This window comes from Amblyraja radiata, chromosome 5 (assembly GCF_010909765.2).
Source record: "Amblyraja radiata isolate CabotCenter1 chromosome 5, sAmbRad1.1.pri, whole genome shotgun sequence".
In the NCBI taxonomy this organism is placed as follows: Eukaryota; Metazoa; Chordata; class Chondrichthyes; order Rajiformes; family Rajidae; genus Amblyraja; species Amblyraja radiata.
The window spans coordinates 44,798,110-44,824,709 of record NC_045960.1 but is presented as its reverse complement, the minus strand read 5'-3'; the positions used below and the strand labels follow the sequence as shown (position 1 = coordinate 44,824,709).

The following is a 26,600-nucleotide window of genomic DNA, read 5'->3' as shown; positions in this document are numbered from 1 at the left end:
TGCCTCCCTCAATGTACAGGCAGTGAACCACACCATCTGGGGACAGATTGGACCAGGAGTCAGAACACAGGAGGTGAAACTCCAGAAAGTCCTCAAACTGGTGGCGTCTGGCATCACGTCGTTTGCAAGATCAGTAGATGGGGAGCTACTGAACGGCAGGCAACAAGACACCATACACATACACATACACATTCATTTTGAAATGAATAGCCTGCGTAAAAACGCAATCAGACCGGCAATAAATTCAAAGTTTGCTGTGCTATGCAAAGCCCACACCTGGAGTTTTGTGTGCAGTTTTGGTCTCCAAATTTGAGGAAGGACAATCTTGCTATTGAGGGATTGCAGCGTAGGTTCATGAGGTTAATTCCCGGGACTATGTTGATAGAATGGAGCGACTGTGCTTGTATACACTGGAATTTAGAATGAAAGGGGATCTTATTGAAACATAAGATTATTAAGGCATTGGACACGCTAGAGGCAGGAAACATGGTCCCAATGTTGGGGGAGTCCAGAACCAGGGGCCACATTTTAAGAATAAGGGGTAGGCCATATAGAACGGAGATGAGGAAAAAATGTTTTACCCAGAGTTGTGAATCTGTGGAATTCTCTGTCTCAGAAGGCAGTGGAGGCCAATTCCCTGGATGCTTTCAAGAGAGAGTTAGATAGAGTTCTTAAAGATAGCGGTCACGGGATATGGAGAAAAGGCATGAACGGGTTACTGATTGTGGATGATCAGCCATGATCACAGCTAATGGCTCGAAGGTCTGAATGGCCTACTCCTGTAACTATTGTCTATTGTCTGCTTTTGTCTAAAGTAGGCCTACAGTCCAAATAAGCATGGGATAGTCATTTCAGATAACTAGTAAATCCATTCAATGGTCTATTCCAGTCAATCGGAAGATAAAATAGTATGTGATTTTTTTGTTTTGTTCTGTCTTTCGCATCTTATCTCTCAGGACGTGTAATACAAACAATATAGAAAAGGAAAAAAAAGTAGTTTGACATGTGAAAGGTTGATTTGGTTCCTGAAATAAATTAAATTACTCCTCACAATCCAGGATTTCATTAAACAAAATCATTATCATTCACAATCATTCCTCACAATCCAGGATTTATTTAAGCAAAAATATTTCACCTCTGATCTCAACTCAAACGAACACCTCAAAAAGAAGCTATTCAAATTTCTCTGGGTTAAATATTTCAGCAAAACATTCTTATTTTCCACCCATATTCTAGAATTACAGTGAGTGGATCAAAACAGAGATTAATTGAAACCATTTTACATTGAATGAAATTTGAAAAATAATACTTTTGTTAAGAAATTAGCCCGTCTACAATTAGATGTTTCACTTTTGTAACTTGGACAACACACACAAAATGAAAAGTAAACAAATCTGGGGAAATGTTCCTCCCAGAATAATTTAACATACTCATTAAAATAAAACATACTCAGATGGGGCTGAACTGAATATATGCAGAATAAAATTTAAATAAAGGATAAATATCAAAATGAATATATTAGGCTGTGGGCCGAGGAGTTTTATTCTACAGTTTCGTGACCCAAGTCACCAAACTACATGAAATTTTCACATATTGTGTAAAAAAATTATATAAATCACCCCTTAAACTCGTCATGAACAACTTGCACATTTTTTTATTAAATTAGAGAAAAAACGGAAACATTTCGGATAATTTTTAGTCAAATCAAAGCACGTTTAACATTGATTGTCTGCAAGTTGGCCAATCACGCGCTTTGCTTCAGGCTAGCACACAACATAGCTGAGAGGGCTTCACTGATGCCTGTTTTACTGGAGATTCCGATTTGTTGTTTTGTGGAATACATGTCGTGGAAACTTGCAGCAGGGTAATTGAATTTAGTGAGAAAAGCATTAAAAACGCTGAAGAATGTGCTGCTAAGTGGATGGAAGTGGAAGAAAGCCTTGAAAGCAAAGTCGCTGCTGAGGTGCTCCAACACAAAGAAGACAGCCAGGAATCAACTCTAACTGAAAGGTAAGATCTAAAGTCTGAATTTATGAAAATCTATCTGTATGGACTTTAATTAATTTAATTGCACCCTTTTATAATGTGAATAAATTCACTCATTCACTTACTCATTCATTCATTCATTCATTCATTCATTCATTCATTCATTCATTCATTCATTCACTCATTTATTCATGAAGTTGAGGGCTTAAACTATATGTTTCCATAACACAGTCAATTAAACATTGTCACTAATGCCAGCTTGTTGTAGAGTAATAAGTCTTTAACAGCTAATCTCGGAGCTGCCTGCAATAACTTACCGGGAAAAAGTGCTCCGACCGCGGGGCCTAGGTACCCGCGGTATAGTGAAGCCGCGGTCTCAATTAATAAGCAGCCGATTCGCAAACGCGGAGCCGCGGATCATCTCCGCGGGCGGGGGGGGGGGGGGGGGGGGGGGGAGGCTGCACATAGTGCCATCTGTAGCAGCCGTTTTCAGGCCCCGACGCCGGGAGAAAAATGGAGGGATATCGATCGCAATTTATAGGCTTCCATTGCAGTGAGAAATGGTCAGAAATGGTTGATGTTTCTGTAGAAAAGAATTGGTGATATGTGAACTTGAACTAGTTTTTCTATGGTAGTAACCTATTGTTATTCTCATTAACATTCTTCTTGGTTTCTTGGTCCTCCAAAATATTCCAAATGGAATTTAAACTGGAGGTGGAATTTTATTAAGATTAATTAACATTATTTATTAACAATTATTAATTAATTTATCAATTATTATTAATTAACAAAATTTATTAACATTCAGAAGAGGTTGAAATTTTATGAATTGAAGTCCATGCAGACTTAATGACTATGAGATTTTTTTTCTGTAGCCTCTACTTAAACTTGAAATAACTTATCAATTGTACTTGAACTTGAAGTCTTATCTATGGCAGTAAATTACAGTGTCAGTCTCATCGGTGAGCGGCGCGACTCTCGTCAGCAGCGGCCTCTGCAGTCCGTCTGTGTTTTATTATTTTTTGTCTCGTTTTTATGTAGTTTTTGTTTTGTTTTTTGTTGGGGTATGTGTGTGGGGGGGGGTGGGGGGGAGGGGGTAACTTTAAAATCTTTCCACTGCACGGGAGACCCGACCTTTTCTTTGTCGGGTCTCCGTTGTCGTTGGGGCTGCAACGTGGAGCGGCCTCCAACAGGAACGACCTGGGGTTCCAGCTGCGGAGCTGACGACTACTCACCGTCACGGGGCTGGCCGAGTCCGGAGCGGGTGGAGCGGTGGTGGAGCGCTGCTGCCACCCGACCTCCGGAGCTTCGGAGGCTGCAACTGCGGGTTTGGCGGACGCAGGCACCGGGAGCCCGCGGGTCCCTGCTGGGTGACCGTTTTTCGGGGCTTCCGCAACGGCGACTTCTCCCGCCCGAGTTGCGGGGTTGAAGAGCACCTGAGCGGGGCCTTACACCATCGCCCCGCGCGGCTTGGAATAGCCGCGGGACTCTGCGAGCGCACGCCGGGGCTCCAACACCAAGACCCGGTGCGTGACCTTGCATCACCCGGCGTGGCTTTAATGGCCGCGGGACAATCGCCATCGCCAGCCGGGGGCTTTGACTTTGACTCTGACTCTGACATCGGGGGGGAGAGTGCAGTGGAGAGATAAGTTTTTTTTTGCCTTCCATCACAACGATGTGATGGATGTTTGTGTAAACTGTGTTGTGTCTCGGGTCTTTTTGTTTTGTAATGTATGGCTGCAGAAACGACATTTCGTTTGGACCTCAAGGGGTCCAAATGACAATAAATTGAATTGTATTGTATTGTATATTGTATTGACATTAAGAAGAGATGACATTTTATGAATTGAAGTCCATGCAGACCTAAGTAATATGAGATTATTTTTTTCTGCAGCTTCTGCCCCTCCACTCTTCAGAGCCTGTCCACACAAAAGTGTTTTGTGTGGACATTCACTGTGCTTTAATGAACACTTTAATTTGATAATTTGCAGACTTGCCATCCCATCTACCTGGACATGCATAATTGTTTAATTTCCTCATTGATATGTCGATATTGTCTTACATAATATAAAACATGAAAAGATGTAAAATACATCCTGACACATATTATCTTCTATTATTAGGAGGCAGCAGTGTATCCCGGGTTATCATGCAGAGTGCTATCATCACTTCTGCAATATAACAACAATAAATCGAGCGATAGCAAAGTCTAGAAGGAAGAAAGGTAATGATAGGACTCAAACAACAAATCTTTTTACTTATGGTCATATGATGTTACTTTGAAAAATGAAAAGATATATTTGAGGATGTTGATTTATTTTACTTTTCATTCCTTTTCTGTTTTCTTTTTCCTCTTTCAATTGAGTTCAAGACGCTGAAAAGCCTGAAGCAGGTGAATCACCTCAAGAGGTAGTTCCTGATGGTGAAGCAGATGAGCCGGCCCCAAAGAGACTGCTTCGATCCATGACAATGCATAGTCAACAAACAGCAACTGTCGAGCACACTGGCCGCAGGCATGTCCTACCAGCGCATTGCATCATTTGTAAAGGTTCAAAGTACACAAAAGAAATAAATTGTGGAAAAAAAAGATTATATAAAGTTTTATTTTAATGTGGATCGTTTCACTGTTTATTTGGTCAAATTATTTAAACAATGAGTGAATTACTTATGATAATGGCGTGCCGGTGAATGACTGCGACAATCCACCCACCGATCCACACATACATACATACATACATACACACATCCACAAACACACATCCATCCATACGCACACTTCCATGCATGCAAACACGCACATACATGCGCACATAAATCCGCACACACACACACATCCACTCACACGCAGACATGTACACATCCAAACATACATGCACACATACATCCATCCACACGTACATACACCCTTACATCCAAAGATACACGTTTGAAAGGCATACACAGACACACACACAAACTAGAGATAAACAATGCAACACTTTTAGGGTTCTTTTAGGTCAAAGGTAACAGCCCTCATTTTCAAAGGCACCATCGGGGGGGGGGGGGGGGGGGTATAAAACATAAAAAAAAAAGCTAATTGTAGCTTAAAATGAATATTAATCGAGTAAACATCAGAGCATTCGATTCTTGGCCAGGATGTGACATTTACATCAGAAATAAGACAGGTCTCTTACAGGTCTGGCACTGCCCCAGTCCCACTATGGCCGTTATCCCCACTCTCCCAACTTTGGCAGTCAGCAGGGTTCAGTAAATGGGGAAACCTAGAGGATCTGTCCTGACCCTTTAATTAGGCAGGTTCATGAGCCCTTAAAACCTGGGACATCTGCTGCAGTCTCATTTAATTTCCTATTAAAGCGACTGGAACATGCCTGCCTGGCACTGCCCCGGTCCCACTATGGCTGTCACCCCCACTCTGCACACTGGCAGTCAGTGGGGTTCAGTAAAGGGAGGAACCCACAAGAACTGCCCTAACCCATTAATTAGGCTGGTTCAGGAGCAGGACCTCTGCGACAGTGTCATTAAAAAAAACACTCACAATTATATTCATCATATTATTTTTATATAATATAATTATACTTAATTATATATGCTAACATTCATATTAACAGGTTATATATATATTGGTATAATAATATATAGTTTAAATGGACTGCAACACGGAAATTGGCTGCCCATGGTGTAATATGGGCATTGGCCACTAGATGGCGCTTATTTTCCCGATCTCATTTTCTAATTAGTTTAATTAATTAATGTGCAACCTTTGGCAATGACGAGTTATGACATCCTTCTCAATTATATTTCATCTAAATCTGTGGAAAATCTCATGTAGTTTGGTGACTTGGGTCACAAAAACCTATTTTTAGACACATTTTTGATGCTCGGCCCACAGCCTATATGCAAGAATAAAATTTGAATAAAAGAATAAAAATCAAAATGGATAATTAAATGGACATTGAAACACTGACTAAGATCAAGGACTGCATAACTTTCTGCAGACGGGATCAGATCCATGCTTTTTCTCAACAGATTCCAAAAGTGATTTGCAAATAGATCAATTATTTTATTTGCTCAATGCAAACTGCTTTGTTCAATGTGGGTGAACGTTGCAGCCTCAAAATCGATATTAATTTTCCCACACTGCTGCCTTAAAAAGTGTTGTAAAAGAATGTCTTTCTTCGCTTCTTTCTTTTTTCACCAGAAGGTTACATGGGCATGCAGGCTTGGGTTATAGGGAGAGGCTAGATAGGCTGGGAATTATTTGGAACATAGGATGCCGAGTGGTGGCTTTATTTAAGGGTAAATATCATGATGGGCATGGATAAAGTGAACACCTTTTCTCAGAGTAGAGGATTTTAAAACTAGAGGACATAGAATGCTATTTATTGTCATTCAAACCTAGGTTTGAACAAAGTATCATTTCTACAGTTTTTTACATTACAAAACAATCCAAGACCCACACTTAACACAGTTTACATAAACATCCATCACAGTGAGTCTCCAACATCTCCTCACTGTGATGGAAGGCAAAGTCTTTATCTCTACCCTTTGTTCCTTCTCCCGTGGTCCAGCAGTCCAACTGCAGTGTCGAGGCGAACTGGGGCTCCGATGTTAAAGCCCCCGGCGGGCGATGGTAAGTCCTGAGGCCGTTTAAGCCACGCCGGGCGATGTTAGGCCCCGGCTCCATGTCCTTTAAACCCGCGGTTCCAGCGGGAGAAGTCGCCGTTGCGGAGCTCGGAAAAGCGGTCTCCCACCAGGGAACTGCGAGCTCCTGATATTCCTGTCCCCCGGGTCTGCGGCCGGTGCCTCCGAACTCCAAAGTCGGGTCGCAGCCGCACGCCACCACAGCTCTTCCCGCTCCGAAGTTGGCCAGCTCCGCGATCTCAGTCCCGCAGGCTCTGCAACTGGAGCCCTCAGGTTAGTCCCGGCCGGAGGTCGCCGCCGGCTCCACGATGTTAGGCCCAACGACATCCGAGACCCGACAGGGAATAGTCAGGTCCCCGCACAGGGAAGAGATTTAAAGCGGTTTCCCCCACAGCACCCCCACCACCCCCACATATACACAGCTAAAAAATAATAATAAAAACTAACTCAAGACATACATTTAACAAGACAAAAATAAAAAAGACAGACGACTGTAGTCGAGCCGCTGCCGTTAGGCGCTGCCACTCCCACAAGTGTAAATATCATGATGGGCATGGATAAAGTGAACACTTTTTCTCAGAGTAGAGGATTTTAAAACTAGAGGACATTAGCTTAAGATGAGAGGGAAGAGATTAAAGAGGGATCACAGGGAAAACTTTTTCACTCAAATTATAGTCTGTATCTCAAATGAGCTGTCAGACCAAGCTATAGAAGCAGGTACAATTCTGAGGAGTCGGAGGCATATGCACCAAATGCAGGTAAATAGGCCTAGCCTAGAATGTCAATTTGATCAACATGGACATTGGGCCGAAGGGCCAACTTCCATGTGGACAGCTATATGATTCAATGCTTTGCACTCCTTTGGAACATCAATCTCAGATCTTTTTTTGATTCAATCCGTACACCAATCGCAACAGCAATGGCAAAGGATGAGATAAACGTGAAGGATGCATTAGAACTATATATATTGTCCATGTATGAATAAGATAGACACACAATGCTGGAGTAACTCAGTGGGACAGGCAGCAGCATCTCTGGAGAGAAGGAATGGGTGACATTTCGGGTCGTGACACTTCTTCAGTTGGATCTTTCGGGTCGAGACCCCTCTTCACCGTGTATCATGGTCATGTAGTTAATGATTATAAGTTTGGGATTAAAATTTATTTCCTAAATGAGTAAAACACAGCAGAATAGTGAATCAATTAGACCCTGCCCAGATAGACTGGCAAAAATAAATTTGAAATGAATTTAGCAGAGGTAGACAATGCAAGGTTACTTCTGAACAACAAGGATTACATCCATGCATGCGTTTCAAACCAGACAACAGATAATGAACAAGATTCCTAAAGAGCCATGAACAAAAAAAGTTAGAAAGTTAAGAAACCGTCATGGTATTACCTGAGAGTGAGAAGTCACCCATCTTGCTTTCACTTTCTCGGATAATGAAGGAGCCATTCCTATTTCCTGCCATCAACAATTGTTTCTCTGCATCTATTCGTTTAATTCCTCCAAAGAACCATCTGTAAAAAAAACATAACATATTTTAAATAGGAACTGTGAAATGGTTGGCAACAAGGCAAGCAAAACAACATTCAAAAAGGCACAACAGAGGATGTACTTCCTGCGGCAGCTGAGGAAGCACAATCTGCCACAGGCAATGATGGTCCAATTCTACACGGCCATCGTAGAGTCTGTTCTCACCCTCTCCATCATGGTCTGGTTTGGTTCAGCCACCAAGCACGACACCTGGAGGCTGCAGCGAATCGTCCGATCAGCAGAGAAGATTATTGGCTGCAACCTTCCCTCCATTGATGAACTGTACACTGCAAGGGCCAGGAAGCGAGCGGGCAAGATCATCTCTGACCCCTCTCACCTTGGCCACAAACTCTTTGAATCACTTCCCTCTGGAAGACGACTCCGGATTGTCAAAGCTGCCACAGCCAGCCATAAAAACAGTTTTTATCCACGAATTGTTTTGTATTTGAAAATCAAATTTCATTACGAAGTCTACCCTTTGATTTGCATGATAAACGTGTGTGTGTGTGTGTGTGCGAGAAAGGGTTGGTGATGGAAGGGTAATGCGCACAGTGCATTGCAAGTCAAGTTTTTATACGGGGGGATTTGATATCAATATTTTGAAAAGCAAACTACTCCGTAATTCAATACATTGCTCAATACGCCCAAAGTGATTTGTTTCTCAGTTACTAATTACTAATCGTGTTGTTTCAGATTCGCTGAATCTCTATACCTCTAAGAAATGTGATGATTTTATGGAGTTAAGAGTGGCTCTGTCTTCTCGCTGCTGTTTATCCATATCCACGTCCATTGACATGAATTCCAGCAATACCTAGTTGCTAATCCGAAATAGAATAAGGCCCTTCGGCACTTCGAGCTGATGTGGGCGTCCAGCGGACAGTCCCCCTCACGTTATAAGCTTTGTAAGGTATGTCGGGTTTAATAAGTAGTCATTCGTTTCGAGTCGAGACGTTCGATTTGAGTCGTTCGTTCATCACTGCATTCTCTGACTCACAAAAAACGATGTGCTAACTGTCTATGTGACTGTTAACTGCTATCCTTAATTGTGTCACATTGTTTTCATGTCAGAGGAATGGAATGGTGTGTTAAATGCCTCGACGCATCTGAGTTTTAATGACATTGTCTATTGTCTATCTCCCGTTAATTTTATTCAAAGAAACACGAAATACCCTTCTTCAGACTGTTCCGTTGTATCGACCGAAAACGAACGATGTGGCAGTATCGGCGACTTAATGAATGAAATGGAGACACGCGGAATTAAATGGACTTGGAATAACTGGGGTGGTGGGGTTTTATCGAAAAGTGACTACATGTAATCGGGTCACCATGACAGACTCCATGACCCGCTGAGTTCTTCCAGACTCCATGACCCGCTGAGTTCTTCCAGCTGTCAAATGGAGACATGGGGGACCACAGATGCTGGTATGTTGAGCGAAACACAAAGTGTTGGAGCAACTCGATGGGCCGAATGGCTTAAATCTGCTCCTATGACATGAACTCACGAAGTGTCGAAGTAAGCCAGCGGGTCAGGCAGCATCTGTGGAGGGAATGGATCGGCAACTTTTCGGAACGGGTCCCTTCTTTTCGAGCCAAATAAACGTCTGTCCATTCCCTCCGCTGATGCTGCCTGTCCCGCTGCGTTACTCCAGCGCTGTGTGAGTTCCTCCAACACTTGGTGTGTGTTTTATGATCATGATTCCAGCATCTGCAGTTTCTTGTCTCTACATAAACTAGGCCTCAGCAACACTGAGTGTACTAACCAGGAGATTATGTTGCTGTTGCCAAAACAACAGTTGGCAATGTATGTACGGTAGATGTCACATTGCATGGGAAACGAGGTCTCCAGGGATACAGATGCAAAGTGCTGGAGTAACTCCGCGGGACAGGCAGCATCTCTGGACATTTATAAAGCATTACATTTTGGAACACAAGGAACTACAGAAGCTGGTTTACGAAAAAATACAAAGTGCTGGAGTAACTCAACGTGTCAGGCAGTATCTGTGGAGAACATGGACAGATAACGTTTCGGGTGAAAGGAGGGTCTAAAGTTTGAAGAAGGGTCCCGACCCAAAACGTCACCTATCCAAGTTCTCCGGAGATGACTAATCTTCAACATTTCACTTCTGACACTCAGGCCAAACCCACGGTTGACTCAAGAGTCACTACGGTAAACGTCCACGAGTTCCACAGATTTAAAAAACACTGGACATCATGCTAGACAGTGGACAACATAATATACGACAGGACAAGCAGCTTGAAAGTGTCCTGTCCTATATTATGTTGTCCAGCATGATGTCCGGTGTTTTTAAAATCTGTGGTACAGATCTGCAGTAATTGACATATTCTAACGGTAACAGCCCCGTAGTAGAAGCATCCACGTCGAGGGGCTGGAAACTGGAAGAATCCTGAGCTAATTACCGTTCACAGGACGCACGGCTGAAGCTTCCGATGCCTCGCGTGTGTGTGTGAGTGTGCGCATGCGCTCGCGGCCGCCAATAAATTGTGTCCCCCTGTCCCCCGGTCCCCTCTATGTTTTGACAGCGGTTTCCGTGTCACTTCCTGTCTGTAGACAGATTCCTCCCCATCCTGGATCAGTCCAATCAGGGTTGTGTCATCTGAAAACTTGAGAAACTTGACAGAGGAGTCAGTGGCGGTGCGGTCCTTGGTGTAGAGAGAGTAAAGGAGAGGGGAGAGTACGCAACCTTGCGGTGCACCTATGCTGAGGGTCTGCGGGTCCGAGATGTGCTTTCCCAGCCTCACATGCTGCTTCCTGTCTGTCAGGAAGTTAGTGATCCACTGACAGAGGGGTTCAGGCACAGTCAACTGGGAGAGTTCGGAGTGTAGTTGCTCTGGCACAATGGTGTTGAATGCAGAGCTAAAATCCACAAACAAAATAAGTCCCCTGGCAGTCCAGGTGCTGGAGGATGAAGTGCAGGCCTAGGTTGACTGCATCATCCACAGATCTATTGGCCCGGTATGCAATCTGCATGGGGTCCTGCAGGGGGTTTGTAATATTTTTCAGGCGGGCCAACACAAGTCTTTCAAGGGTCTTCATGATTACTGAGGTCAGTGCGACAGGCCTGTAGTCATTAAGACTAGTAATCCTTGGCTTTTTGGGTACAAGAACAATTGTGGAGACTTTGAAGCAGGCAGGGACAGTGCAGGTTTGCAGGGACTGGCTGAAAATGTCTGTGTAGACTGGTGCCAGTTGTTTGGCCAGAGCTTGAGGATAGAGGGGGGATCATTGTCCAGTCTTGGGGATTTCCGGCTTTTCTGCCTCCTGAATAGCTTCTCCGCCTCCTCAATTTTATTTTCTGTTTCCTGAATAGCTTCTTCACCTCCTCAATTTCTATTGTTAGTGATAGAGAAGTGGCCAGGCTGATGTTGGACAGAATGTTAACACCTGACTTCAAGGTTAAACCTGAATCCCAGGAAATAAGAGTTAACAGCACAGACTACCACTCACCATGCCACCACTAGTGCCAAAACCTGCACATGATAACAGCAGACTATTGTATTTAAATGAAAACTATTGAGCCAAAGCCAACATTAAACATTTTCCTCAAAGCTATGCTGCAACTTAAGGAGATATCTGCTTACAGCATTGCTTTCAGTAACTTTTGAAATATTTAATAATTTATTATAGATAATTAATGAAGAACTTTCTAAATTGATACGCGCAATCGGATTATACCACACAACAGAACAAACGTTCAACTTTTATTTTTTAAAGGCAGGTTGCCAAACAGCGCACGCAGGCTATGTCTTAATGCTGTTTGTTTGTTACCAGTGAGGCTCAGTAAAGACATAAACATTTTACAACAAGGAGAGAGGGTGGAGAGTCGGGGGAGAGTCGGGGGAGACAGATTGGGGTGTCTTCATTTACTGGCGGTGGGTGCCTGTCACTGAAACAAGCAGGTGAGATTTCACATGCACCTTGTGTATGTCTCTCTCTCTCCCTCCCTCCCTCTCACACAGGCTGAGAGACTCTGCTTCTGTGAGCGTACGTCTCTTTCTCCCCCTCTCCCACACAGTAAGACCGAGGTACTGTGCTCAGTCCATCTGTGTCTCCCACATACACAGTAAAACTCTCCTTTGTGTGTGTATATACGTCTCCCCCCACCTCTCTCTTTCTCCCCTCCCCCACCTCTTTCTTTCTCCCCCCACACACAATAAGACCCTCCCACACACACAGATAGACCTAGGTCCTGTGCGCTCTTTCTCTTCCCCCAGTCATGCCCAAAGATCTTAGAGCAGAGCAAGATGGGTTACTCTCACGCAAACGTGTAGTACGCTCATGGACAGATTCATGGGGGATTCATGGACCCATTTTAGCAACCAGTCTCCGCCATCTTGTTCCGCCATCTTTCTTCCGGCCAAAGATCGGATCTTTGTTTCCGCCTCCGCTCCCGTATCTTCGCTTTGGTCTTTGACTTGAGTGGGGAGAAGGAGTGCGCGGCCTGGGGAGAGTGGGTGCGCGGCCCGGGGCAGCGGGGAGAGGGGCATAGGAGGGGGGGAGACATTGTCGTGTGGGGGGAGGCGAGGGAGTGCCAGGGGGGCGGGGGGGGGGGGGGGGGTGTGAAGTTGCGGGGAGGTTTACAATGTTTCTTATTTAATGTCCCTTGTATAGTCTGAAATAAAGTTCATCATTGGATATAAAAATCAGAAGAAATATAATTGTGTGTGTTATATGATTATATACATTTATATCACATTCATGTATGTGTGTTTATAAACATTTTATTCTTTAACAAGAATTAACTGAAGTATGAACTAACAGAATTATGAATCTAACCCTATATCACGCACAAAAACTTCCCCCGCAATGTCAATTACCCTGCGAGTTGGGTAGGTTCCGGTTACTACAAAATCAACTCAAACACAGCTTATGAGCCATTTAAAAAGAAATGATTTAAAAAACATTAAAAAAGACAGTTACCAGAGTCAAATTTTATTCTTGACAAGAAGCGTGAACTGACAGAATTATGAATCTAACCCTATATCACACACACAAACTGTTGCCCCGCAACATTGATTACACTGCGAGTCGGGTCGGGTCGGATCCGGTTACTAAAATGGGCGGGGAAAAATGCCCAGGATCCCCTCCGTAGCGTACTACACGTCAGCCCATTGTATTTCGCAGGTGTGGCCTATCTTGATCTGCTCTAAGATCTTTGGTCATGCCGAAGTACATCACACTGCCTCTGTGCCTCTCTCTCTGTCTCTCTCCCCCTCTCTCCTTCCTACACAGTCAGAGGTCCACACTGCCTCTGTGCCTCTCTCTCTGTCTCTCTCCCCCTCTCTCCTTCCTACACAGTCAGAGGTCCACACTGTCTCTGTGTCTCTCTCTCCCCTACACATTGCCCGTTGTGTGTGTGTGTGTGTGTGTGTGTGTGCCTCTGTATCTCTCTCCCGCACACAGTTAAAGGTACTCCACGCTGCCTGTGTGTGTGTGTGTCTCTCTCTCTCTCTGTCCCACCCCCCACACCCACACACAGTCAGTCAGTCAGAGGAACTCCACACTGTGTGTGTGTGTGTGTGCGCGCCTCTGTCTCTCCCTATCACAGTCAGAGTGAGGTACTCCCCCCGCAGTCTGCCACCCTCAGGCTGCCCAGGCAGTCATACACGACTCCGGTGGCGGGCTCCATGCACAGCTGTTTAACCTGACCCCCCCCCCAGTTGATTGTCGCTCCCTTCAGTTTCCCAGGGGGTCGAGGCGGGACTGGAGTTGGGAGGGAAAGGGGGGGGGGGGGGGGGAAGGGAGGGGGTGGGATGGGATGGGTGGAATAGGTGAGCAGGTGAGTGGGGTTGTTTGCAGTTGCAGAGGGAGGGGGCAAGGGCGGTACAGTTCCCAGTCTCAGCTCCTGGTCCACCGAGCGTGTGGACGTGGACGGGTGGCTTGGTTGGCGGCGGCCCATGGTGTGGCAGTCAACTGCAAACAACCCCACTCTCCTGCTCACCTAACCCACCCATCTCCCCCCCCCCCCCCCCCCCCACCTTTCCCTCCCAACTCCAGTCCCGTCCCGACCCCCTGGGAAACTGAAGGGAGCGACGGCCCCGGGGCGACTGGCACTGACCTGCTGGCATCGCCGACGTGAAGACAGTGCAAAGCCCCCGCGCCCGGTGCAATGGGCGGGGAGCTGGAGAGGGGAGGGAAGGGGTCACGCACATGGCCGGGAAGTATAGGGGTGTAGGTGGGGATGGTGAAAGATAGGGCCAACAATGAGTGGAGAAAGACAGAAACACCGACGTGCAAAGGAGACCTACAAGTTTGCAGACGACACAACAGTTATTGGGCTGATCACCAACGGTGATGAAACAAAATACAGAGCGGAGGTGCAGAACCTGGTGGACTGGTGCGCATGTAACAACTTGTCACTAAACACCTCCAAGACCAAGGAGCTGATTATTGACTTCAGGAGGTCCCATAATGGAGAATACGTCCCAATCTCCATTTACGGGGAAAGTGTGGAGAGAGTGTCCAGCTTTAAGTTTCTGGGCACTCACATTTCAGAGGACCTCACATGGTCCACCAACACCGCTGCGCTGGTCAAGAAGGCACAGCAATGACTGTTCTTCCTGAGGACATTAAAAAAGACTGGTCTGCCCCAACAGCTGCTGACAACCTTCTACCGCTGCACCACAGAGAGCATATTAACGTATGGCATCTCTGTGTGGTATCTCAGCTGCACGGAGGCGGAGAGGAGAGCTCTTCAGCGCGTCGTCCACAGAGCGCAGAGGATTATTGGGACACCGCTACCAGCCTTGGAGGGCATCTACCACACACGGTGCCTCAGGAAGGCCGTCAGCATCCATAAAGACTCCTCACACCCTTGTAATGGACTGTTCCAACTACTTCCCTCCGGAAGACGTTACAAGGCCTTCTACGCCCGAACCTCCAGACTCAGAAACAGCTTCATTCCCAGAGCTATAGCGGCTCTGAACCGGCCCTGCTGAGTGCCCCCCATCCCCCCTGGACTGTCTCCCTCGGATGATCACGTCGCAGTTTATTTATTTATTTATTTATTTTTGACATCGGTTGGAAGCTGCATACTAAATCTCGTTGCACTGATGTGCAATGACAATAAAATATATTATTATTATTATTATTATTATTATTATTATTATTATTATTAACAGTGCATGATCTCTCTCGCGTTATGGCAGGTGATTGTCGCCTGCCCGCTGTTCCTGACGCTAAAGCCTTGGGATCGTTGCCCTTCGTGTTGGCGTGGAGGGGGAGGGGGGTATTGTGCTGTTTGATCACCCCCTGCTATCCCAGGGACAGGGAGACACAGCGGCTTTTGAGACTGGTGAGAAATCACTTCCAAAGTGTCTGCCCACACAGTCAGTACACTAGATCATCCCGCAGAGAATGATCCCAGCCTAACCCAAGAGCCATGTCACCCCAGACAGATTAATGACGCCCCCTCCCCCCCACCCAACCTCTCTCCACCTCAACTCACGCCTGGGCACCAAAGCAGCTCAGGAGGCGAACCCTGAGCTCCGTCTCACAACAATCTGATGTGCACATCTGTCCACATTCAAAGATTTCATCTCCCGTCTCCCCGCAGTGTTTAGACATGGCAGTAACTTCAATTAAAACATCAAACCTGTGTGTTTCAAACAAATCATAAGTATAACTGCTCTGGCACTGGATGGTGCGCATTATCCCTTTGTAGGTCACATCAATAGATGCGGCCGCGCTGAATTCTATCTTTAAAACGAATCCGCAGGATGGAGATGTCTTCTTTAACACTGTTGCTTATTAAAACAAACCTTCAATCAGGATTGGCTCAAGAGTAACTCGGGAGACGAACTTGGAACATCGCAGAAATGACAAGTAAACGGCAAACTTGTCATACCCGTGGGAACTCGGTTAAACTCTTGATCATACACTTGGGATCTCATACACAACTACGAGTCTTTCACTCGGGGTACCTCGTGGGTCAGCTCCTCCCGTGAGACAGCCCTATTACAGTGCCAGAGACCCAGGTTAAAACCTGACTTTGGGTGCTGTCTGTCTGGTTTGTACATTCTCCCTGTGACCGCATGTGTTTTCTCAGTGTATTCCGATTTCCTCCCACACTCCAAAGATGTGCAGGTTTGAAGGTTGATTGGCTTTGGGAAAAAAATCATTGAAAGAAGATAAAATAGTTTTTTCCTGTGCTCTAGGAATATGATTTGATTATAGAAACATAGAAACATAGAAATTAGGTGCAGGAGTAGGCCATTCGGCCCTTCGAGCCTGCACCGCCATTCAATATGATCATGGCTGATCATCCAACTCAGTATCCCGTACCTGCCTTCTCTCCATACGCTCTGATCCCCTTAGCCACAAGGGCCACATCTAACTCCCTCTTAAATATAGCCAATGAACTGGCCTCGACTACCCTCTGTGGCAGGGAGTTCCAGAGATTCACCACTCTCTGTGTGAAAAAAGTTCTTCTCATCTCGGTTTTAAAGGATTTCCCCCTTATCCTTAAGCTGTGACCCCTTGTCCTGGACTTCCCCAACATCGGGAGCAATCTTCCTGCATCTAGCCTGTCCAACCCCTTAAGAATTTTGTAAGTTTCTATAAGATCAACCCTCAATCTCCTAAATTCTAGAGAGTATAAACCAAGTCTATCCAGTCTTTCTTCATAAGACAGTCCTGACATCCCAGGAATCAGTCTGGTGAACCTTCTCTGCACTCCCTCTATGGCAATAATGTCCTTCCTCAGATTTGGAGACCAAAACTGTACGCAATACTCCAGGTGTGGTCTCACCAAGACCCTGTACAACTGCAGTAGAACCTCCCTGCTCCTATACTCAAATCCTTTTGCTATGAAAGCTAACATACCATTCGCTTTCTTCACTGCCTGCTGCACCTGCATGCCCACTTTCAATGACTGGTGTACCATGACACCCAGGTCTCGCTGCATCTCCCCTTTTCCTAGTCGGCCACCATTTAGATAATAGTCTGCTTTCCTGTTTTTGCCACCAAAATGGATAACCTCACATTTATCCACATTATACTGCATCTGCCAAACATTTGCCCACTCACCCAGCCTATCCAAGTCACCTTGCAGTCTCCTAGCATCCTCCTCACAGCTAACACTGCCCCCCAGCTTAGTGTCATCCGCAAACTTGGAGATATTGCCTTCAATTCCCTCATCCAGATCATTAATATATATTGTAAATAGCTGGGGTCCCAGCACTGAGCCTTGCGGTACCCCACTAGTCACTGCCTGCCATTATGAAAAGGACTGCTTGGAATCAAGGAATGGAGAAGCATATTAAGAAAAAGAAAAAAAATAGAAGTGTAGAAAATACGAACAGGAACTGATTATTCACCTTCGAGCATCCTCTGCTTAGTTGGTATTAACCTGGCTACGTATCCAATTTCAGGATAGACACAAAATGCTGGAGTAACTCAGCAGGACAGGCAGCATCTCTGCAAAGAAGGAATGGGTGACGTCGAGACCCGTCTTCAGGCTGAAAGTCCGGGGAAAAGGAAACGGGATAGAGCTCTTAAAGATAGCGGAGTCAAGGGATACGGGGAGAGGGCAGGAAATGGGTACTGATTGTGGATGATCAGCCATGATCACAGTGAATGGTGGTGCTGGCTCGAAGGGCCGAATGGCCTACTCCTGCACCTATTGTCTATTGAGAGATATTGATGGTCATGTAGAGAGATATAGAACAAATGAATGAAAGATATGTAACAAGGCAACAACAATTGGAGCTAACAATGGCCTGTTTCCTTTATCATCATTACTTTTTTGCATATCTTTCGTTCATTTGTTTATATCTCTCTACATTTCCGTCAATGACTCCCTTTCCCCTGACTCTCTGCCTGAACAAGGGTCTCGACCCGAAACATCACCCATTCCTTCTCTCCAGAGATGCTGCCTGGCTCGCTGAGTTACTCCAGCATTTTGTGTCTATCTTCGGTTTAAAGTAGCACCTGCAGTTAACTTCCTATACATCCAATTTCAGGACCATGCTCCTGGCTTATTTATGTTCCATGCATAAAAATCAATTTTCAAAGAGAGCATTTAATTTTTTAATTTTATGGAAACAAATTAATTAATTAATCCAGGCACTGCGGGCTTTGGTTGATTCCCACCTGCCTAACTCAAGATGAGCAAAAAATAAACCAATCTTGTAAATTCCCTGTTCATTGCATTAAGATTCATTTGACCAGTAAGACCAAATGCCCTAAAAAATTCCCATTTGATAAAACTACCTCAATCTTTCCTGTAAAAACAATCAGAGATTGAATTTGCTTCCCCAAAAAGCGAATGGCATGTTGGCCTTCATAACAAGGGGAGTTGAGTATAGGAGCAAAGAGGTCATTCTGCAGTTGTACAGGGCCCTAATGAGACCACACCTGGAGTATTGTGTACAGTTTTGGTCTCCAAATTTGAGGAAGGACATTCTTGCTATTGAGGGAGTGCACCGTAGGTTCAGAAGGTTAATTCTCGGGATGGCGGGACTGTCATATGCTGAGAGAATGGAGTGGCTGGGCTTGTATACTCTGGAATTTAGAAGGCTGAGAGGGGATCTTATTGAAACATATAAGATTATTAAGGGTTTGGACACGCTAGAGGCAGGAAACATGTTCCTGATGCTGGGGGAGTCCAGAACCAGGGGCCACAGTTTAAGAATAAGGGGTAAGCCATTTAGAACAGAGAAGAGGAAACACTTTTTCACTTTTTCACACAGAGAGTTGTGAGTCTACAGGTCTCTCCGTTGCCGAACCAGCAGGTCCAGGAACAGCTTCTTCCCGGCGGCTGTCACTCTACTCAACAACGTACCTCGGTGACTGCCAATCACCCCCCCACCCCCCGGACACTTATTATCACTTATTATTATTTATTTAAATCATTTGCTATGTCGCTCTTCCAGGGAGATGCTAAATGCATTTCGTTGTCTCTGTACTGTACACTGACAATGACAATTAAAATTGAATCTGAATCTGAATCTGAATCTGAATCTGAGTCTGTGGAATTCTCTGCCTCAGAGGGTGGTGGAGGCAGGTTCTCTGGATACTTTCAAGAGAGAGCTTTTTCTTTTTTTTCCCCGTTATATACAATGTTTACATATTCACATATTCCGTTGTGCTGCAGCAAGTAATAATTTCATTGTCCCGTCCGGGACATACGATAATAAAACACTCTTGACTTGACTCTCTTGAGCTAGATAGGGCTCTTAAAGATAGCAGAGTCAGGGGATATGGGGAGAAGGCAGGAACGGGGTACTGATTGTGGATGATCAGTCATGATCACATTGAATGACGGTGCTGGCTCAAAGGGCCGAATGGCCTACTCCTGCACCTATTGTCTATTGTCTATGTCCTGGACTGAACAGACAAAAAAGGCAAATTCGAAAAAATCATTTTAAACCAGGTTTAGAGAGATATGGCCCAAATGCGATAAGGTCGGATTAGTGTAGATGGGGCATCTTGGTCAGCATAAGCAAGTCGGGCTGAAGGTACTTTTTCCATGCTGTATGACTCTATGTGTATAAAGGAACTGCTGATGCTTGCTTGCACCGAAGCTAGATGCAAAATGCCAGAGTGACTCAGCAGGCCAGACCGCATTTCTGGAGAAAAGGATGACTCTATGACTGATTCATGCCGAATGAATGATGAAAGTCTAGTTTCAATGACTTATCCTTGGCTTCACATTCCACAATTAGATTCTTTGCTATGACAATTGCAGTTAGCTACTGTGGAGGGGCAATGGAATGTGGGAATTACAGAGACATGGCTGCAAGAGTGCCAGGGCTGGGAACTGAAAATTCGAGAGTATACATCCTATCGAAAAGACAGACAGGAGGGCAGAGGGGGTGGGGTAGCTCTGATGGTGAGGAATGAAATTCAGTCCCTTGCAAGGGGTGACATTGAAACAGGGGAGGTGGAGTCAATATGAATAGAACTAAGGAATTGTAAGGGTAAAAAGACCATCTGGTGGGCGGCGCGACCGACGTCGCAGCGGCCTCTGCAGTCCGTCTGTCTTTTTTTTTTTTTTGTCCCGTTGAGGGTATAGTTTATAGTGGGTTTTTAACTGTGTATATGTGGGGGGCGGGGGGGTGGGTGGGGGAAACTTTTAAATCTCTTCCCTGTACGGGGAGCCGACCTTTTCCCTGCCGGGTCTCCGTTGTCGTTGGGGCCTAGCACCATGGAGCGGCCTCCAACCGGAACGACCTGGGGGCTCAAGTCACGGAGCCGGCGGAGCTGCGGACCTGCCATCGTGGAGCTGGCCGGCTTTGGAGAATGGAGAGCTGCGGTGGCGCGCTGCTGCGACCCGACTCCGGTGGATGGTGACACCGGGAGCTCGCGGGTCCCCGGTGGGAGACTGCTTTGCGGAGCACCAGCAACGGCAACTTCTCCTGCCCGAATCGCGGGATTGAAAGTGACCTGGAGCGGGGCCTTACATCGCCCGGCGCGGCTTAAACAGCCGCGGGACTTGGTAGCGCCCGTCGGGGGCTCCAACATCAAGACCCGGAGCAGGGCCTTACATCGCCCGGCGCAGCTTTAAATGGCTGCGGGACTTGCTAGCGCCCAGAGCAGGGGAGAGACAAGACGTTGCCTTCCATCACAGTGAGGAGGAGATTCACTGTGATGGATGTTTGTGTAAATTGTGTTGGTGTGTGTCTTGGTTCTTTTCTTGTATGACTGCAGAAACCAAATTTCGTTTGAACTTCATGTGAGGTTCAAATGACAAATAAATGGTATGGTATTGTATTGTATTGTATAATGGGACTTAGCTACAGGCCCCCAAACAGTAGCCTGGATATTGGTGTGCGTTGAATCGGGAGTTAAAATTGGCATGTCGTAAAGGAAATGCTTCGGTTGTTATGGGAGATTTCAACATGAAGGTAGACTGGGAAAATCAGGTTGGTACTGGACCCCAAGAACGGGAGTTTGTAGAGTGCCTCCATGATAGATTCTGAGATCAGCTTATATTGGAGCCTACCAGGGAGAAGGCAATTCTGGATTTAGTGTTGTGTAATGAACCGGATTTGAAAAGGGAACTTGAGGTTAAGGAGCCATTAGGAGGTAGTGACAGGGCTCGACATTAACGGTTGCCCTGGTGCCAATGGCAACCTAAAGTCCCGCCGGGCAACCTAAAAGCCGTGCCATTTTGCCCGGCTTGGCAAACACCCAGGACACCTATCATTCAACTCTGAGCGAGTCCAATTCTCTATCTCTCTCTCTGTCACTCTCCGTCTTCGCTTGCCATCCATATCCGTGTCCAGGCTGCCGGTTCTCCGGGCCGGCCGCCTTGCACATGCGCACTGCCACGGCTTGCACATCCTCCACTGCACATTCGCACAACCACGGCCAGCCTCCCTGCACAAGCGTACTGCCATGGCAACTTGTTGGCGCCAGGCACTTTCTCCTACCTTTGCATTGTGGGAGATCTGGCCGCCATTGCTGTCTGGTCGCCGCCTCGCCGCGACCGCTGAAAACCAACGCAGAATCACTCCCTGGAGTAACTCTTGCTTCCTGATTTCCTGGTCCTCCAAAATTATTCCAAATGGAATTTAAACTGGAGTGGACCCTCCATCACCAAACTCCAAACTCTGAAAAATAACAGCCTATTGCCTTTATCTGTTTATTTATTGTGTATATATATATATGGTCTATAGTTTATAGACACACTGAACTTTTATCTCCTGTTCTGTATTATGTTTACATATTCTGTTGTCCTGCAGTAAGCAAGAATTTAATTGTCCTATCTGGGACACATGACAATAAAACTCTCTTGATCTTGACTTGGACTTAAGCAAAAAGGGTTCTTGGGGAACTTTGGTAGGGTGAAGATAATTCCATGCTTTAAATGTGCATGGGAACTCCATGGAGCAGCCAGCATCTCTGGATAGAAGAAATTGGGTGACGTTTTTTTAGTTTCCCTCTAGTTTTAGGGGTTTTAGTTTAATTTAAAGATACAGTGTGCAAACAGGCCCTTCAGCACACCGAGTCCACGCCAACCACTGATCACCCGTACACTAGTTCTATCCCACACATTAGCGACGTAAGTCAGAGTCAAGAGTGTTTTATTCTCTCACGTCCCAGTTAGACCAATGAAATCCTTACTTGTAGCAGCACAACAGAATATGTAAACATAGTACTCAGAAAAACAATATTATAAACGAGAAAGCAAAACAGTGTATCTTTTTATATGAATATATAAATATATAAATATATATATATATGTGTGTGTGTGTGTGTGTGTGTGTGTGTGTGTGTGTGTATAATATATATACCCACACACACAAACAATTTCCCTCCTGGGATTAATAAATTTCTATCATATAGCATTGTGTGTGTAGGAAGGAACGGCAGGTGCTGGTTTAAACTGAAGTTCAACACAAAAAGCTGGAGTAACTCAACAGGTCAGACAGAATCTCTGGACAAAAGGAAAATATTATGTTTTGGGTTGGGTCTGAAAAAGGTTCCTGCACACCTTTGGAATGTGGAAGGAAACAAGAGCACCCGGAGAAAACCCATGCGATCAAAGGGAAAAGGAGCAAACTTCATACAGACAGCACCCATAATCAGGATCAATTCCGGGTCTCTGGCAATTTTAGGCAGCAACATTATGGCCAATGTACTGCTCCACAGTCTTGAACTGAATTAAAACACACAGTAGCTGTAAAGGGGGACATAGCGTGACTTAGAGATTTAAGACTGAAAATGGACAGTTTCTTTTTTTTAGTAACCAAGTTATCAACGTGTATTTTATTTGTGTGCTGGGAAACAAAATTTAGTGGCACAGCTGGTAGACTTGCTGCCACGCGCCAGAGATCTGTGTTCAATCCTGTCCTCGGGCACTGTCTGTGTTGAATTTGCATATTCTTCCTGCAAGCGTGTGGATTTCCTCCCACATCCCAAAGACGTATTGGCTTTGTAGGTTACCTTGTCTCTGTAAAATTGCCCTTAATGTGCAGGGAGTGGGTGAGGAAAATGGGATAACAGAACTTGTGTGAATGGGTAGACAAAAATGCTGGAGAAACTCAGCGGGTGAGGCAGCATCTATGGAGCGAAGGAAATAAGCAATGTTTCGGGTCGAGACCCTTCTTCAGACTGATGCGAGGGTGGGGGGGGGGGGGGGGGGGGGGGGGGGAAGAAGAAAGGAAGAGGCGGAGACAGTGGGCTGAGGGAAAGCTGGGAAGGGGAGGAGAAAGCAGGGATTACCTGAAAGAAGTCAATGTTCATACCACTGGGGTGTAAACTACCCAAGCGAAATATGAGGTGCTGCTCCTCCAATTTATGGTGGGCCTCACTCTGGCCATGGAGGAGGCCCAGGACAGAATGGTTGGATTCGGAATGGGAGGGGGAGTTGAAGTGCTGAGCCACCGGGAGATCAGGTTAGTTATAGCGAACCGAGCGGAGGTGTTGGGCGAAGCGATCGCCAAGCCTATGCTTGGTCGCACCAATGTAGAGCAGTTGACACCTAGAGCAGCGGATGCAATAGATGAGGTTGGAGGAGGTGAAGGTGAACCTCTGCCGCACCTGGAAAGACTGCTTGGGTCCTTGAATGGAGTCAAGGGGGGAGGTAAAGCGACAAGTGTAGCATTTCCTGCAGTTGCAAGGGAAAGTGCCAGGAGAGGGGGTGGTTTGGGTGGGAAGGGACAAATTGACCAGGGAGAAATAATAGAAATTTTATTCATTGCAATGTGTAAAAAGAGTTGAGATACTATAAATACTGTATTATAATTTTGCTGTGTCATTGTGGTATATATCATGCCTTGATTGGTGAATATGTTTAGTTTGTGACTTTATTTAAAGCAGAAATAATATGTGAATGCTTCAGTGAGCATAATTCCCACTGGTAACTACGCACTTCGTCCAAGCACATTATCGCACACAATATGCAAGCCATCTTAAATGACCACCTAAACTGTTATTTGGCAACCTAAAAAGCTGCCTAGGTTGCCCGGCAGGAATCAGAGGAAAAAAAAACTTAAGTGAGAGCCCTGTAGTGACCATAATATGATGTTTTAATCTACAATTTGAGAGGCAGAAGGGTAAATCGGAGGTGTCAGGATTACAGTTGAACAAAGGGGACTGTGGAGCCATGAGAGAGGAGCTGGCCAAAGTTGACTGGAAAGATATCCTCGCAGGGATGACAGTGGAACAATGGCAGGTATTTCTGGGAATAATACAGAAGGTGCAGGATCAGTTTATTCCAAATAGGAAGAAAGATTCTAAGGGAAGTAAGGGGCGACCATGGCTGACAAGGGAAGTCAGGGACAGTATAAAAATAAAAGAGAAGTACTGGCTAGCAAAGATGAGCGGGAAGCCAAAGGATTGAGTAATGTTTAAAGTGCAACAGAAGATAACTAAAAAGGCAATACGGGGAGAAAAGATGAGGTGCGAAGGTAAGCTAGCCAAGAATATAAAGGAAGATAGTAAAAGCTTCTTTAGGTATGCGAAGAGGAAAAAATTAGTTAAGACCAAAGTTGGACCCTTGAAGACCGAAAAGGGTGAATTTATTATGAGGAACAAGGAAATGGCAGGTGAGTTGAACAGGTATTTTGGATCCGTCTTCACTAAGGAGGACACAAACAATCTTCCTGATGTACTAGTGGCCAGACGATCTGGGGTGTGGAGGAACTGAAGGAAATCCACATTAGGCAGGAATGGTGCTGGGTGGACTGATAGGACTGAAGGCTGATAAATCCCCAGGGCCTGATGGTCTGCATCCCAGGGTACTTAAGCAAATGGCTCTAGAAATCGTGGACCCCAAGAAAGGGAGTTTGTGGTGTGCCTCCCTGATGGATTCTTAGAGCAGCTTGTACTGGAGCCTACCAGGTGATCATTTTCTAATGTTCTATAGATTCAGGATCAGTTCCTGTGGATTGGAGGTTAGCTATTGTTATCCCACTTTTTAAGAAATGCGCGAGAGAGAAAACAGGGAATTATAGACCAGTTAGCCTGACATCGGTGGTGGGGAAGTTGCTGGAGTCAATTATAAAAGATGAAATAGCGGCACATTTGGATAGCAGTAACAGGATCGGTCCGAGTCAGCATGAATTTACGAAGGGGAATTCATGCTTGACTAATCTTTTGGAAATATTTGAGGATGTAACTAGGAAAATGGACAAGGGAGAGTCAGTGGATGTAATGTACCTGGACTTTCAGAAAGCGTTTGATAAGGTCCCACATAGGAGATTAGTGGGCAAAATTAGGCACATGGTATTGGGGGTGGAGTGCTGACATGGATAGAAAATTGGTTGGCAGACAGGAAACAAAGAGTAGGGATTAACAGGTCCTTTTCAGAATGGCAGGCAGTGACTAGTGGGGTACCGCAAGGCTCGTTGCTGGGACCGCACCTCTTTACAATATATATGAATGATTTAGATGAAGGGATTACAAGTAACATTAGCAAATTTGCAGATGACACAAAGCTGGGTGGCAGTGTGAACTGTATGGAGGATGTTATGAGGATGCAGGGTAACTTGGACAGGTTGGGTGAGTGGGCAGTTGCATGACAGATGTAATTTAATGTGAATAAATGTGAGGTTATCCACATTGGTGGCAAAAACAGAAAGGAAGATTATTATCTAAATGGTGTCAAGTTGGGAAAAGGGGAAGTACAACGGGATCTGGGGGTCCTTGTTCATCAGTCAATGTAAGTAAGCATGCAGGTACAGCAGGCAGTGAAGAAAGCGAATGGCATGTGGCTTTCATAACAAGAGGAGCTAAATATAGGAGCAAAGAGGTAATTCTGCAGTTGTACAGAGCCCTAGAGAGACCACACCTGGAGTATTTTGTGCAGTTTTGGGCTCCAAATTTGAGGAAGGATATTCTTGCTATTGAGGGAGTGCTGCGTAAATTCACAAGGTTAATTCCCGGGATGGCGGGACTGTCATATTCTGAGAGAATGGAGCTGCTGGGCTTGTACACTCTGGAATTTAGAAGGATGAGAGGGATTCTTATTGAAACATATAAGATTATTAAGGGTTTAGACACGCTAGAGACAGGAAACATGTTCACGATGTTGGGGGAATCCAGAACCAGGGGCCACAGTTTAAGAATAAGGGATAAGCCATTTAGAACAGAGATGAGGAAATGCTTTTTCACACAGAGAGATGTGAATTTTCTGCCTCAGAGGGTGGTGGAGGCTGGTTCTCTGGATACTTTCTAGAGAGAGCTAGATAGGGCTCTTGAAGATAGCGGAGTCAGGGGATATGGGGAAAAGGCAGGAACGGGGTACTGATTTTAGATGATCAGCCATGATCATATTGACTGGCGGTGATGGCTCGAAGGGCCGACTGGCCTATCCCTCCACCTATTTTCTATGTTTCTATGTTCTAAATATTTATGACAATTTATGATTTTATTTCAGTACATTGTTTGAGACTTTTTGTCGTAGATCAGTGTGAATGTATTATTTAAGTTCATTTGTGACCTTTCAAGGGCTTATCTTTGGAAAGAA

General features: G+C 45.4%; 1 protein-coding gene across 1 annotated transcript in view; it reads right to left on the bottom strand.

Moving 5' to 3' along the window:
• The window catches only part of frk (fyn related Src family tyrosine kinase), a 131,665-nt gene that overhangs the window by 31,904 nt on the left and 73,161 nt on the right, over positions 1-26,600 (bottom strand). Inside the window, exon 2 of the mRNA XM_033021139.1 lies at positions 8,026-8,147. Coding sequence (XP_032877030.1) covers positions 8,026-8,147 — 122 coding nt within the window. The remainder of the gene's footprint in view (positions 1-8,025; positions 8,148-26,600) is intronic.